Genomic DNA, 16,822 nt, shown 5'->3' on the forward strand with positions numbered 1-16,822 from the left:
ACACAGTTGATGGACTATATTGGGCATCCAGCCCCGGATTGGACACTGTGCTAGCCCTCTGATTGGTCATTGTTACGTGTTTGTTTTGACTACATTTTTTCCCTTTGGTTCATGGGAAATGTAGTTTGTTGTACTTCGCTGCTATTGATTAAAGTGGAGAAAGAAGGCATAATCCTCGCCTCCAGTCCTGACATAGAATTCGAAAACGCATGCACTGTCATGGATTGTTGTAGCAAGAAGAATACATTAAGTAGTACCCTAAAAGTGAACTGGGGAAGGATGGAATCCAGCTTTCAGAGACGGGGTAAAAAAGCTGTGCTCCAGAAGAGGGACAAACACAAGATAAAAAAGCTGTAACAAGGAAAGACATCGAATAAGAAGAAAGCAAATCAGTGTGACACTAAAGCCAACCAATGGTAAGCAATGGGCAGGCTTTAAACATATCTACGTTCTTGTTGAGCCGACAATAGGTTTTTTAGGTCTTTTATCCACCAGACAGCTTGCGCTGTCTGGTAAGCTGGACCTAAAAAGGGTGATTATTGGAAACCAGGTTCATAAGTTAAATGTATACTCCCAAGCAGTAGGCACATCTGAATGGTTAGCCTTTTTCTATTCAATGCTCACTGGAAGCTAGCACACTGTGACATCACCAGCATTATTTTATGATGTGCTGCATGGAATTTTAATGCCCTTCTAATTATCCAGAAACTAGTCTAACATCCTGCAGAATGTAACTGCCAATCAGTGAGTTGACTTTCTTTGTATGTGCTCTGCTATAGCTTGCTATCATTATAGAAAGTGCTTGTTTTATTCGGGAAAAAATAACATTTGAGAATGAGCTCCTAGTTAACTATCCTTGCTGTGACACTGGGAGCTCAGCACTGATGAAACAACTCCTAATTCACAATGCTTGTTGTGCCCCTGCTTGCTTAGTGATGAGGCAGGTGCTCTTCAATTAAATATTTAGCTAACCAGAGCAAGTTTTATTTTACTATGACTTGACTGAAAAATAGATGTTGTCCATTTCAGGCCGTGGGTTGAAATCTCATGCCTATATCCACAGTGTCCAGTTCAGCCACCATGTATTCCTCAACCTGCACACCCTGAAGTTCTACTGCTTGCCAGACAACTACGAGATCATCGACTCCTCACTTGAGGACATAACGGTATGTGGTTTGTTCACGAGTTCTGCAGCCTTTCTGTATGCATAAAAGAGCTTACAATGGTCAGCCTGGTCTTGTCTGTTGGAACTACTTGCAGAGTGACAGTGAATGGAAAATGCTGGTGTCTGTGAAATCAAGACGAAGATTACTGTATTTCATTGCTTGCTTGGCACATGCTAATTGGTAAATGACTCCTTAAAGTGTAATCCAACTGTGTTATTCTGTCATTCTCCAGTTATACTGTAGGTGGTTGTTCAACTCATTGACACTGATTGGGGAGGAGAGTTTATTGAATTTTTCAACAAAGCTCTGAGCTTCCTGGAATACATAATCCCATTCCTGCTTAAAATAGATCAGTAATATTTACTTGCATTGCAGGAGGACATATGGTTGTTGGAGAGATTTTACGAAAGAAGAAACACTAACAAACACAGCTATAAAATCTTTTTGCGCAGGAATTCCAGACTCCCTTTAGCTCTATGATAATTAAATCACATTGCTTAATATTAGCAAACTCATTTTTACTCGCATATGTTTAGAGCATCTGTGTATGTTCTATGGACAACTAACAGGTCGATTAATTACATTTCCAGTTGTATTTCATGTTAATGCTAGTTATTACATTCATATAAGCCATTTTAATTCAATTCAATTATTCTTTATTCGGATTCAAAAATGTATCCATAAAAGCACAGGTCAAAATAAATCAATATTAAAATACATAAAATAGATATAATAACAGCATCGTACAAAACAGTGCCCGTAAAAGTCCAATAAATATAGAATGGCATTACAATATAGCTGTAAAGTGCAGTTGGTTATATTTGTTCATTACAAAATGCCTCGATTTCATATGATCCTAAAGGGGAAATAACATATACAGTGCGCGCCTAAAAAATGAACCTTCATTAAGTACTCATGGAGGTGCGTGAGCGGACTGCCGCTTTCAAGAAGGAACCTAAACGGAAAACCAAAGCATCCTCTTCTAATTTAAGAATTTCTGTGTAGGCTGTTTTATGATCAATAATAGCGGTTTCCTTAAAAAAAGGAATCAAAAACAATTTTGTATACATTTGATAGAAATTACAGAAAAATGGAAAATGTGGCATTGTTTGTTTACTATGGTTATCACATGGGTATAACATTTGATCTAGCTTAGCGTTAAACCCTAGGGGAAAACAGAGCATATATTTCATAGTACCCGCTCTTAGTTGAAACAACAATCCTCTTTCCCAACGGCTAATATTCTTCAGAAGGTAACTAGATGGAAAATAAGATGGCAGCAGTCTGTCTTCTAATGACATATACCTTGCTACTGAAGATTTCAGGAGCTCTTCATCATGTCTATCCCTGCTGTACTTATCATATAACACCTCCTGAAGCAATTTTTTACTCACGCCGTCCATATTAGTTGGGTTTAAGAAGATAGGTTTGAGGTTTACACTGATTAGACTTTCCCGTACGGCAGAAAGCCACGGTATGTCTATCCCCTTTTCACATTTCGGAAATTATATTTCTTGTAAGTATTGCTGCTGGATTCTGCCAAATTTTAAGCCAAAATATACTAGGCAGCGCCCTAATAAAATCCTCAATATATGGCAATTTTAACTCTCCATGGCAGATATACTGTGATGCGGAGATTGGGGCCCCCAGCAATTTCCTACAGAATCTGTTTTCCTCACCCTGAATGCCGCTACAACCAGTGAAGCCCCAAACTTCCGCCCGTAGGTTGCAACAGGGATACATTGCAATTTAAACATTTAATAGGTAGTACCACCTCAACTTTTTTCGGTTGGGGAGTGACAATACCGAATTAATTGATTTAGCTAATTTTCCCCTTCTATGTGCCACATGGGTAGTCCGGGAAACATTGGCTGCAAATATCAGCCCCAAATAAGGAAAAGTGCGTGTGCTTAGTAAACGTTCGATGCCTATGGGGATTGAATTAACAAGGTGCTTTTTTGGGCCACATGCCATTATAAAAGATTTGTTAAAATTTGTACAAAGATCTAAAACTGCTATAAAATCAACGAAACCCTGTATTAAAGTGCGAAGTGCATTTGGTGTGCGGCCCATCAGGACCGCATCATCCGCATATAATAAGGCAGGTAGGATATTACCATTAATGATAGGAACATCATTAGTGAGCTTAGACAGGGAGTCATGCAAATCATTAATATATAAAATGAATAAAAGTGGGGCCAATACGCACCCTTGCCTGACCCCTCTGCCTATAGTGATATCCTGTGTGACCTCACCGCCTTTACCAATCCGCACCTGGGCCTTTAAGTCCCTATGTAGGTACGCTAACAAATTAACTAAAACTTCGTCCAACCCATATTTTAAGAGAATAGACCAAAGGTGTGACCTGTTAACAAAATCAAAAACTGAAGTAAGGTCCATGAAGGCTAAATAAATAGGGGATTTTCGTGCTACGGGTTATTTACCAATAATTAAGTTCCGGTTTAGGCACTGTTCTACAAGAATTTAAAATCTGTTCATCCTCGGCCCAGGACCTAATCTTATTAAACAGGATTCTCCAAAGAATTTTTAATGTATTATCAATCAGGGAGATTGGTCTATAGCTGCTAGGGTTGGAACGATCGCCCTTTTTAAAAATAGGAACAATAATACTAGTAGACCATGTGCAAGGAATTGGAGCAACAGTTAAATTATTAAAAACTTTCAATAAGAGGGGTGCCCAAAAACAGGTTTGTGTTTAATAAGATCTATCGGTAGCCCGTCGGGACCAGGGGCTTTATTGCCCAAGCTTTGGTGTATGGCTTCCTCGACGTCAGATACGGATATCTCAATCCTAGAGGGTCTTTGATAGTTATACCATTCCTTGATAGATCCTTGATAGATCTTTGAAAAATGGGATACCTATGCTTCGCTGGAAATTGTACAGTTTATAGAAGTTAATGTGTGGCCTGCAGTTCTCATCTCCTTCACAGCTAACCAAAAACCATTCCCGTTGTTAAGTTTGGCAGCGCACGCAAGGCTATCCCATCTCTCTTTTAGTACCTCTTCTTTCCGTTGTTTCGTAGTGCACTTGTATTGGTGTCTCAAGGATTTTACTAATACCGGGTCCCTAGGGTTCATCACAAGGGCCTCGCGGAGATCTCTGTTAGCTCTAGAGCAAGCACTATCAAACCAGCGTGGACCCCGGTTAGACTCAATTAGTGGTCTAGATAATATTTGTTTAATACCCTCCCACACTTGAACAAAGCCAATGATTTACAGCAGGGTTGTGATCAACTGGTGACAAACAACTAGCAATTAGTCCTGGAAAAGCTTTTATCATTCTATGAAATAGGTCGTTGTTATCAAAGCCTCGCCAGGCCAGTCTTAGATTGTCAGTGGAAGGCACTAAGTTGCTAGCCCCAATTTCTTTCACAAATTTTGGCCTGGGGGCCACTTTTAATTTTGTAGCAATATGGTTATGATCGCCCATAAAAGTTTGTATGACCTCAGCCATTAACAAACAATCTTCCAGTGAGGCAGATATAAACACATAGTCAATAGTGGAGGCACAGCCTCACCCTCTATATGTTGGTATAATATGACTATCTTTATGGGATACAGCCGCAATTTCCATTACATTTATTAGATAGTAATTAGACAAATGAATCAACAGTTCTGCCCCCCTGATACACAGGCGTTTATCTGTAGTGGGTTTCTTGTCTAAAATGTTACTGTTAGGAATCCTCACATTGACGTCACCATCTAGACAAATACCAGCTAACTTGTCAAACAACCTTTGCCTTTGTAAATTTGAAATGAAATTAAACAAGTTTATAAAATTCCCATTTGGAATGGTATAAAAATCATTATTCTAAAAATTAATCAAACAAATGGAAACACCCTGAGTATAAATTAACGCCTGAAACTTGTCATTGTCAGTTGTTAGGACACTAACACTGCCACCTGCGGAGATTTTAATCCAAATAGAAAGACCGCCTGATGGGCGGCCGATCTTATGAATGGGGCAGTTATATTATAACATTCGAACCCTTTTTGATGTAATTCCCGTGTTGCCCAGGTTTCTTGCAACATGAGGATGTCATATGCTTGAACTGTTTTTACCCATTCATCAAATTCAATTTTTGAGGCCAAGCCGGCAATATTCCAACTCAAGATATTTAAATTAAATTTGTTCTCAACAGCAGGTTGGAGATTTTGGCCTCGACTTACGGGTAAGATAATGATAAAAGGACCAGTCACTCCTGGTTATCAAGGCCGGACAGGCTAGAAAACCTATTATACGTGGTCAACGGAGGGGCCTCATAAGTTACCGTCCCTGACACTGGTTTGTAAAAATAACCCAGCGGCAATGACCAAATAAGAGTGGGGTTCACTGTGTTTGGCTCCTCCATAGTTGATGATCATTTTTTTACCAACGGTGGTTTTCTAAAGTTAATGACTATACAATCACTCCTGATGTTCTTTGGGGAGATACCAACCCATCCTACCCTTCATACCATGATAATATCATTAATGTTTGCTGCCCGCAGTCCTTTATGTTTTCTGAGCCAGTCAAGCATTTATTGCGCAACTGGGCCCAAGATTCTTTTTGCCTGTTTCTGAATGGAGGTACTCCAGCTAAAACCAGTACATATGGGCAGGCTGCCGGGGGGAGACTGAGGACTTCCCTGCTGCGTTCTGTCAATTCCCTACTCGGGCAACTAGGGACTTCACCACTTTGTGTGTTCTGCATGCTATGTGGGCTGACCCTCAAACTCCCCGAATTTACTCGCACTGCAGTGCTTACTAGGGCATTTTGTGTCGCTGATGGCCCACATGGCGGGATGGCGGGTGGGCGACTCATTGGCCCTATGCTAGATTGTTTATCATAAGTAACAATAGATTTAGATAAAAAACATTCTTTAACTTTATGGCAAGTGACACAGGTTTCTAAAGGGGCAGTGGCTGTTATAACTGGTGCCTGCGATTGCTGACCACTGGTAGATACACCAACAGGATTAATTCAGTCCATGTAGTGTAGTAGTGCCAGACCCAATGACATGCGCCTCTCAGTTCTATTTCCTTTACGACTATGTTGACTGCTCTCTCCAACATACTATCAATGCTTGTCGTAGTCCGTGGGTTTAGGCTTGGTCCTCCATTACGTTTCCCCATGCTTATAAGCTTATCAGTGCTTTTAGTAGTTGCAAGTACAATAGATTATTTTTTTTAAACAATTTTTATTGAAAGTAAAACCAAACTCACAGCAGAGCAATAGTAATGTCACATTAGGTAATCCTATCCCCGGCATAGTATACAAACGGACACTGGGGAGTACAGACCCCGCCCGCAGGGCCGCCCACCTCCTGTCAGACCCACTAGCACAGCAACCCATAGATGGACTCACGCATACACCGGGATCGGGGAACTCCTTCACTACAGCATATACCTTGTGTCTCAGGGGCCCCAGGTCACCTTGGTTGCCCCAGCTGCGTTCAATGCCGCCAGTCTTTCCCTCCTCAGTTCAACAGTGGGAGAAATACAAATGTCCCCCCGATATTTGTTCCAGCGTCCCCACTTATGATCCCATTTCCTGGGGCACCCTCGACACTTATAGACTGTTTTCTCCGCCACCATGGCCTGATCCATATCCGTGGCCCAGGTTCGCTGCTGCGGCACCGTGTCCACCCCCCACTTCTGGGCAATGTTCCTCTTTGCGATGGCCCACCCCATGGCCGACCATTCCTGCTCTGGCTGAGTCAGGTCTGTGGTGTCCCAGATATTGAGGAGGCAGAGCTGGGGAGAGGGGGTCAGGGGCTTGCCAATGGCCTGCGCCATCTGACGGGTGACGGCAGCCCAATAGCGCTGGACGTGGGGGCATGCCCATAGAATATGTAGAAATGTCCCTATCTGGTGACATTGCCGCAAGCAGCGCGCATCCGCTCTCTTTCCTAATTTACAAAGCAATTCAGCGTCAAAATATTAACGGTGTAAGATTTTAATCTGCACCAGGCGGAGTCGCATTGGCATAGCTACCTCCCTAGGGGAAGCCAACGCCTCCGTCCAGTCCTCGTCCGCCAAGTCCCCCAGGTCCGTCTCCCAGCGAGCCCTAACTTTCTGCAACGGAGCAGTCCTATTATTGATCAACTTTTTGTATGTCAGGGAGATAGCCTTGCGGTCCATTGGGTCCAACAGCAGTCAGTCCTCTAGAGGAGAGTAAGCCGGGAGAGGGGCGTCAACAGGAAGGGCGCCGTCAATAGCGTGACTTATTTGAAGGTAGCGAAAGTACTCCGACAGGGCAAGTTGGTACTTGAGTTGGAGCTCCGCAAACGTCGCCTTCCTACCCTTGATCCACATCTCTCCCACAGTCGCGATACCGATTAAGTCCCACTTGTCGAACCCTGCGCAGGTACTCAACCTTCCCAGAGAATCAGGTTCCCAGAGGGGGGTGGCCTTAGTCAACCGCCCATGCCACCCCATTCGTCGCTGGAGTCTGTGCCATATCTCCACCGTCCGGGCAGTTGGACCAGTGAGATTGAGTTTTTTGTAGTTGGAATACAAAGCCCTATTGTATCCCCCCCTCCCCAGGAGCCATCGATCGGTGCGGAAATTGGGGTCACCGTGGGACCCGAACACCCACTGGTTAATTGCTACCAATTGCGATGCCTGGTAGTAGAGCTGCAGGTCTGGCAATACTATGTCGCCATCATACCACCCCATTGTCAATTTTTGCGTCGCTATCCGAGGCTGTCCCCCGTCCCACAACAACTCTCTAATGGCAGCGTCGATCTGTAAAAAATACGACTCTGGAATCGGGTGAGGCGCGTTTTGTAATGCGTAGAGAAAACGTGGAAGGGCCAGCATCTTAAATAGCGATGCCCGGCCCAATAGTGTGAGGGGCTGCGTTTTCCAGTGGACCACATCCGCTTTGAATCGCAGGAGCGGGCCCAGCAGATTGCGGTCATAGAACAATGTGGAATCTAGTGTTATATGGATACCGAGGTATCGGAAACCCTGTGGCGCCACCGGTATGGTGCATCCTCTGGGACTAATGGGAGGGTCGCCCCATAGGGGGTACATCTGGGATTTGGACCAGTTAATCTGGTAACCGGAGTGGGCCCCAAAGATATGGAAGATGTGGAGAACCCGGCGAATAGAGCGGGCCGGGGAGGCCAAATACAGCAAGATATCATCTGCGTATAAGGATATACGATCTTCGTGTTCCGGCGTCCACTTGAAGCCTCTAATTTCCGGATCACCCCTGATCCAGACCGCGAGGGGCTCCAAGGCCAAAGCAAAGAGAAGCGGCGACAGCGGACAACCCTGCCTCGTGCCCCGGTATAGGGAGAATGTGCCCGAACGGTGATTGTTAACAGAGACATGGGCCAACGGTCGCCGATATAAGAGTCAGATCCATCCGATCATCCGGAGCCCTAATCCAATCCGGGCCAGGACCGCGAAGAGATACTCCCAAGCCACCTTATCGAATGCCATCTTAGCGTTGAGCGCTAGTAGCAGCGCCTCTTCCTGCAGAGTGGCGGCCCGTCCCAGCGCTCCATGTACTCGACGAAGATTTTGCGCCGTGTTACGGCCAGGCATGAATCCCGATTGATCTGGGTGGATCAGGGCGGGCAGATACGGAAGTAATCGATTGGCCAGCACTTTGGCCAGCACCTTGGCCTCCACGGTAATTAAGGAGATAGGCCGGTACGACGCGCACTCGTCCGCTGGTTTACCCGGCTTACGGATAACCACTATTGTGGCAGTACGAATATCTGTTGGGAGGGTGCCAGTCTCGTAACACTCATTATACAAGTTCAATAAGTGGGGTGCCACCCTCACTGCCATTGATTTCCGGAGTTCTATCGGAAGACCATTAGGGCCCATTGCCTTTCCGGACCGGGTGTCGCGTATGGCCTTTTGTATCTCCTCGAGCGAGAGTTCCGCCTCCAACACCTCCCTATCCTGCTGCGAGACACCCTGGACTTTAATAGTAGCCAGGAGATCTGGTGCCCACCGTGCTTGCGAGTGCTGCGGCGGAGCGTAGATCTGTTCATAGTACGCAGCAAAGGTCTGGCCGATGTTTAATGTTTAATCGCACCGACCCACCTCGCCGCCGCCTCCTTGCGCTCCAGCCATGCCAACAGTTTCCCCGTACGTTCCCCTAACTCATAAATCCTATGTCTGGTAGCCAGGGCGCGCTGAGTAGCCTCTTAGAGGAGCAGCTGCCTACAGTCTAGCCGCTTGACATTTAGCGTGTGTCGAGTCTCGGGGGACATGTTCTGCGAAACTTCGTGCTCAAGGCGAAGTATGTCAGTCTCGAGCTCACCAACCCTACGCCTGCGTTCAGCCCTGTGGCCCACCATCGCAGAGAGCGCCCGTCCCTTAATTACTGCCCCGTAAGCGCCCCAAAGTGTGATCGCCGACGCCACCGACCCAGTGTTTTCTGCAAAATAGTTGTCAGTATCCTGCCTCAGGGAGTCCCGTACATGAGGGATCTTCAATAACCAAGGCTGGATCCTAATGGGGCCCGGCTGCCTTGCTCCCTGGGCTCCATATGTAGCCGTAACCGGGGAGTGGTCGGATATGCCCCGCGCTAAATACCCCGCCTCAGTGAAGTGTTGGATGTGTTGTGCCTGGGTGAATAGGTAGTCCAGCCGTGACTGACTGCCATGAACCCCGGACTGGAAAGAATAGAACGTCTCCCGGGGATGCGACCACCTCCAAACATCCACCAGTCCTACGGCGTCAGTAAAATTACGTAGTTGTGAGCCCTGTGGCGTGTCTCGTCGAGGGGGGGCGCGGTCCACAGCGCCGTCCATCGCCAAATTAAAGTCCCCCGCCCATCACCAGGACACCCTCGGGCAAGGTCACCAGGAACGTCCCCACGTCTGCCAAGGTCTGACGCTGAAGGCCCGGCGGGGCGTATACTGAGAGCACATTGAGAACCTGCCCCTCCCAGCTACCTGAGCAGGCAACATATATACCCTGGGGTTCGGTCCAAATAGTGTGAATCACATAGGGGCAACCCTTACGCAGGAGGATCCCCACTCCCCTGGACCCCGAGGTGAAACCCGAATGCGCCACCATCCGGTATCCCTTTCTGTCCGGGGCCTTGCAGGAGTTGCCAATAAGGTGCGTTTCTTGGAACAGCACCAGGTCAAGGTGATGCCTGTGGATGTATTGTGTCACTATGCCCCGTTTTAGCTTGTCCCCCAGCCCGTTAACGTTCCAGGTCATAAGGTTAAGTCTCCGACTCACTACCATAATACCTTAACAGTAAGGCGATAGAATGTGTGGATTTGCTCACCCAAGGGCGCCCTGCATCTCTGGCGGGAGAAACCGCGGTCCGAGTCCTACTGGCCTGCACGAGGAAGGAGAAAATGTGACCAATATTCTGGGGGTAAGTGCCCCGCATGACCCTAGGATAGATCCTGACATTCAGCCCTGCTGGTAAGGAACAATCAAAAACCCCTCCCCAAACCACCCAACCCAAACCAAGCAATAACCATAGAAATCTACCCCCCACCCTGCCTCCCTGCACAACGGGACTAAAACCGCCCGCCACCCCCAACATGCAGAGCGCCTGTCGCCCCCCCCTGAACAACTCGAGGAAACGTGTGCCGCTCCACTCCCTACATCAAGTCTGTCGTATAACCCGCCACCCCCGACCCACACATCCTTAACGAGGGAAGTCCCCGGTACAGTCCGGCAGTATCCACTCAAACAAACCACGGCCCCCCCCACGTCCACCCTACCTTAGCCCTCTCTGCTCAAAGACCCATTCTCAGGAATAAATCTATTTTCAAGGAACAGCTACGCCATAACGGAGGTGTCCAGGTTAGCATCCCCCACTCATCGGCAATAGTAGTCCGTAATGTCTGTGTAGCCAGGGGTGACTATTATCGCCCACCCGGGACACTCCCCTCACCCTCTTCTCAGCTGCATGAGTCCCCCTGAATCGCCACCAGTAGCGCAGCACTGGAGTCCAGCAAGGCCACACCAGGCGCACACCTATTTTTCACAAACTTAGTCAGTGGTCTCCGGTCGGGCCAGGAGACTCAGCATCCGAGTGTGACGAGGGCCGCCTCCGACGGCGCCAATCCTCCGCCTTGTCTGCCGCCGACGGTCCCTTTTTTGCCCCCTTGTCCACAGTACGCCAGCCCTCCAGCCAGTCCCAAGCCTCCTCCGGGCGTGCGAAGAACCACGACTTTCCTTCTGCCTCCACACGCAGCTTGTCCGGAAACAACATAGCATATTTGAGCTCTCGATCACGGAGAGCCTTTTTAACCTCCAGGAAGCTGCATCTCAGTTTCTGGACTCTTTGTGTGTAATCAGGAAAGAACGTGATGGTGTTGTTCTCAAGTTTAAGAGGTGGGGCAGTCCTTGTGGTTTGGAGAATGACATCCAGGTCGCGGAAGTTAAACACCCGGGCAAGCAGTGGCCGCGGCGGCGCCCCCGGCCGCGGGCGGCCACCCGGCACTCGATGGGCCCTCTCGATCGAGAAACATTTGGAGAGTCCACGGGGCTGTAGGTGCTTGAGGACCAGCTCCTCGACAAAGAGGTCCGCCGCCGGCCCCTCCGCGCGCTCTGGGACACCAATAATGCGGACATTGTTGCGCCGCATCCTGCCTTCATAATCGTCCAGCTGCCGAGTGAGTAGATCGTGGGACGTCCGTAGGTCAGCCACCTCTCGCTTTAGAGTGACGGTGTCGCTATTGAGCTCCTTGGTGATGGTCTCCACTGCACCCACCCGGTCGGCGATCTTCCTAACGTCCTCTCGGATCAGTCCCACCTCCGTGGCCACCGTGTCTATGCGTGTCTCCAACGACGCCTTGATTGCCGTGAGCACCTCCATGAGGTCCTTGTTAGTCGGCTCCCCCTTGCTGTCTGCGTCCGGCGCCACAGGCCGCTCTCCGCTCTGCTGCTGCTTCCAAGCGAACTTCTCCAGTTTCGTCTGCGCAGCTGACTTGCCACTCCGCCCGGACGCCATAGTCCCGCCGCCGTCGGCACTCTTCCACCTCCAGGCGCAGCCGCTACTCCCTGCCGTGGCCACCGCCACTCGGCCTATCGGTTTTCGCAGGCTGCGCTTCAGCCACAGGGACCCTTCTCCCGGGTCCAGATTCTCCGCAGCGGGACCACGACGGGGGGAAGGTCCTCACTCCCCTGCCCGGCACGGACACCGTACCAGGCTCACGGCACTCCCGTCGTGTCACTAGTCCAGGGAGTCAGGCGCCGCTTCTCTAGGCGATTCGCCGATCCGTCTGCCACGAAGAGCCAGGCCGGCCCAGGAGAGCCGCGCACCACCGGGGTCCGCCAATGTGCCTTAGGTCACTGCACCATTCGCCCGCCTGTACGTCGAATCAGAGTGGGAACAACCCCCAGTCATCCAGGGCCGATGCTCCGGGCGTCTCCAGACGTACGATCCCCCACTCGTCAGCAGGACTGGCAGCCACACGGGAGGAACTCGGCCGCCCAGCACCCGGGCCCAACCACAGCAGCCTAGGGATCCGCTCTCCAGGCCGGGCCCCAGCCACAGCCGGCACCGATGACAGTCCTCGCCCGCTGGGGATGGCCCTCACAGACTCCAGCCACACTCCCAGCACCAGCCACTGCCGCCGGAGGGTGCCGGCACCATCCACTGCCCCACCTCACCTCCAGCTCCAGGCGCAGTACAGCACACACGCGTGGCCAGCGCTTCAATGCGGCGCACGGAGCCGTCCGGCGGGCTGTCCAGGTCCCTCAGGCGTCAGGATGATCCTCGGGGCTGCACCCCCTTGTCATCAGAGGCGCCGCACCTCACGCCGCCGCCGCCAAGAAAGACAGGCCGCAGCCGCGATCTCGCGTCCTCTCCGCGCCCAGGCCGGACGCGCCTCCCTCAGCTCGGCCGGCGGCCAGGTCTCGGGGACCGGAGCCCCGTCGCCGTACCTGCACACAACGGGCCCAAATTTCAGCGGTGGGTCGGCTGGAGCCTCAGGACCTCCAGGGACCCCTCAAAGCATGAGCCGGGAGCAGCGGGCAGGAAAGATCAGGATAGAACGGGAGTGGCGCTTCAGAGCCTCGCTACTGAGCGGCCATTCCCGTCGGCAGCAAGCCACGCCCCCTACAATAGATTTTGACTCACCTTGATGTATTTGGGGTTGCACTTAAACGAGGGATGGCCCAGCCCGGTCTACTCTGGGCTCTGACGGGTGCAGACAGGCCCACCCTTGGCCCGGGCTTTGCCCGGGCGCGGTACGCACGTCCCGCGCTGCGGGAGCCCTATGTCGTTTTTAAGCACTTCCTGGCGCCTTTGTGGCATGCGTGGGCGGCGTTGCCGGCGTGGGACTGTGGACTGCCCAGATGACTCTCCTGGCGGTGGCCGGCAGAAATGCACAGGTAGTAGTAGATAGTAGCACCGAGTGAAAAGGACATTTTAAATACCACACACCACAAATTAATTGTAATTTGTCTCTTCGTACCCAATTTAATAGTAATTGTTTTATCTCACTGAAGATGAAAGGTTGGTGTGTAGACCTGTGACCCGTAGGTTGGCTAGAAATCTCGATAGCCGGTGCTCAGTATTCTCAACTAATTTGGCGCCCTTATCTGCGCCTTTAAGTGTTTCCAGACTGTAGTCCATGCGTCTGCACTTACTATCATGAGGCTACATAACTTATTCCCTTCTTCCACAATCTCAACAACTTTGAGGCTGTTTTCTTCAATAATATTCATTCGAAGTGATCACTTTTTGATGTTACTAAATCGCCATGCTCCTGCCAGAGCCACCATGACTACATGAGCTCCCTGTCCTTCCTTACAATGTTTGACATTTAACATGCAGCAGAGCCTTGTTTATCTGTTTCCAGCTAGCATGTTTGTATACATGAACCCTGTTTGTTTCTTCCCTGTAGTATCTCTTGCACTGCCCACATCTGAGCCTGATGTGTCTCTTTATAGTATGTCTTTGCACTGTATAAATTTCAATCATGTTTGTCTGTCCTTAGCATTTCGTATGCACTTTGCATGGCTAATCCTACTTTTATCTTCACTGACATGTCATCGCATTGCGAAATCCGAGCCCTTAAATCTAAGTAGAAGTCTACCTCTGCCTTTCATTAAGCTCTCTGATTCCCCTCAGTTTGTTTAATGCAGTGTCATGTTTGCAATGTCCCACCACTATGTGTCAGGCAAGTCCATAGCTGAGCCCCATCTGCCTGTGTATATAAGTGAAATTCTTTATTAGATGATTATTAAAAATCTTGCCAAGGCAGTACATCTACCTTTAATTTTCAAATACAATAGTAATTTACAGACAGTCAGATACACATAAAAAAAAATTGGCAAATGACTTAAAGAAAATACAGTAAGCCCTAGATTGTTTTGCTCTCTAATTTTTTAATAGCAGTATCGATAAATTTGAAAGTACTAGACAAAATATTAAAGGTTATCGACATCCAGATTCAAATTCACTGCTTCCCTCCTGTGAGAAGTTGGCCTGGTATATGATGTCCACTAATTAAAGTGGACACCTTGTACCAGTCCAAACAATCCTTATTGATGATTAGGTTAAAGACAACCTTTATTGAAAGCTGTCCTAGTGGTAGCTATCGAGAGCAGCCTTCAGGCTAAGTCTCGAAGGAATGTAAAGCAGCTTGGTGTAACAGATTATAACCTCCCGAATTACCAAAACACAAGGTGTATATAAAATATATGTATTTATTTCTAAACACTCTCTACTAACCTCTTTATGAGATTAGAGAACAAGATACACAATATTAAAGCACTAGAGCGACAGTAAATAGCACAACATACAATGGGCCCCAGGGGGGGACCAAACCATATATTAAGAAAGTGGTATAAGAACCCCGCCTTGCCCAGACACAGTTCCTAGAGCACGTAGAATCGCTGGGACCCCAAGGAACCACCCAAGGTAGTGACACAGGGGACCCAACGGGGACACGTGAAGTGTGAGAACACAGCCGCGAGCTCCGTACAATCCTTTGGGAAATTTTAAATCTTTAAAGATTAAGGACACTTCGGGGATGACTTGGAGCAAACCCTTGGAGACTTGGAAGGTTCTAAGGCCAGCACCCATGTGAGCACTGGAGTACTTGTGTTACCTACCCCAATGAAACCGGGTACGTAGGTGTCAAATGGTGTCGGAAATCTTCGCCGTTTTCAATGGAGAGTTGCTGCAAAGTGCTGCCGCCGTGAATAGGAGAAGTGTCCGGTGTGATTCAAGCCTGGATCGGAGATGTTGAGAACCTGAAAGCAGAGGGGACAGAGTCTGGGTCACTTCAGAGTGACCAGGGGCACGGTAGACCAATGCCCACCAATGGCGGGTTTTCAGGTGCGAAGAGGTGAAGCTTGTCACCACAGGGACCAGGAGACTTCGACGATGACCTCAGTCAGCAGGCGAGCTGTCCCACGAAGGATGTCGAATGCTGAGGGTTCGATGTCCGGATTGCAGACCAACAATCCTTGGCAACGGCAACCCATGCGGTGAGAGTAAAAAGACTTTGGTGTGGACCAGCAAGGTCCTGTGGACTCCCCAAGCGATGGAGAGTCATGGCACGTCTGGAGCAACCAGGTAAGCCTGTTGAAAGTTGAAGTACCCTTTTCAGGGACCCACAAGTCGACAGACAAGGGATCGCGAAGGGACCTCGAGAGGAATCACTAAATACCAGCCCACTGGACCCTCGAGGCGTGTAGGCCAGTAATCTTCGGTGGAATCACTGCTCGGGCTCTGGACTACAAGTAGCCCAAAGCACAGCCTCAGGGATCTCCAAAAAGCATATGCTGCTGCAAATGTACACGGTGTCAAGGGGTTCGGGTTGCACGGTCCCCACGAGGGCTTTGGATCTCAGGTTTGCTGAGAGCACAGATCGGCCTCTGGGAAGCCTGGAAACCCACCTCCTGTGTTGCAAAGTCTTCGGAGTCCTTCAGGAGCTGCGTAGTTCAAACCTGACAGATGCGACTTTGGTGCCTGCCTTGCAGGGGAGTAACTCCTTTACTCCAAGGGAGATTCTCCGGTCATCCAACAACGTGTAGATAGTTGAAGTTCTGGGATTCTGTTGCAGAGTTTCGTCCAGGTGAATCTAAAGTCCTGTAGCCATGGGTTCCTACCATATACCCAAGGAAGGGGTGAAACAAACTCTGGGGACCCACCTATGGGAGGGTCAGGACAGAGGGGCGGCTACACCCATGTCCTTTGTCCAGTTTCGCACCAGAACAGGGGCTGATAGCCCCTGCAATCGGTTTGAGCTGGACTATGCACAGGAACACCAAATGTGCACCCAGTGCAGACATCAAAGCGGAGTGCACCCACCCAGCCCCAATACACTAAAACCTGTCTGGGAGGTGGTCATACCTCCCCGTGGCAGGAAACCTATTGTCCAGCCGTCACCTGCCGGCAGCAGGAGGGCAGACTCGTGTCGGTGGCTGGCAGCATCCATTTTGTGATGCCAGGGTCTGTAAAGCTGGTACCGGCTGTACTGGTGCTGTCATGTTTCTCCCTCTAGTAGGGTGGAATCATACCTCCCACACCAGTTACTGGTGTGTAGTTATGATTCCAAGGTGTTTGACACCAAACACGACTTGATTCCATGTAGCTGTTTTAAAGTTAGCATTTACCTCAAGGTTATAATGCACTTAAATATAAATGGTTTATATGGTTGGCTGCATCACATACAAACCCCGGAATAGAGGTTCCG

The 16,822-nt window shown here is 49.2% G+C and overlaps 1 protein-coding gene across 1 annotated transcript in view; it reads left to right on the plus strand.

Moving 5' to 3' along the window:
- USP39 (ubiquitin specific peptidase 39) overlaps positions 1-16,822 on the plus strand; it is a 243,337-nt gene that overhangs the window by 131,245 nt on the left and 95,270 nt on the right. Inside the window, exon 4 of the mRNA XM_085635237.1 lies at positions 1,030-1,166. Within this exon, the coding sequence (XP_085491363.1) occupies positions 1,030-1,166 (137 nt within the window). The remainder of the gene's footprint in view (positions 1-1,029; positions 1,167-16,822) is intronic.

The sequence above is a fragment of the Triturus cristatus genome, chromosome 11 (assembly GCF_964204655.1).
Source record: "Triturus cristatus chromosome 11, aTriCri1.1, whole genome shotgun sequence".
Lineage (NCBI taxonomy): Eukaryota > Metazoa > Chordata > Amphibia > Caudata > Salamandridae > Triturus > Triturus cristatus.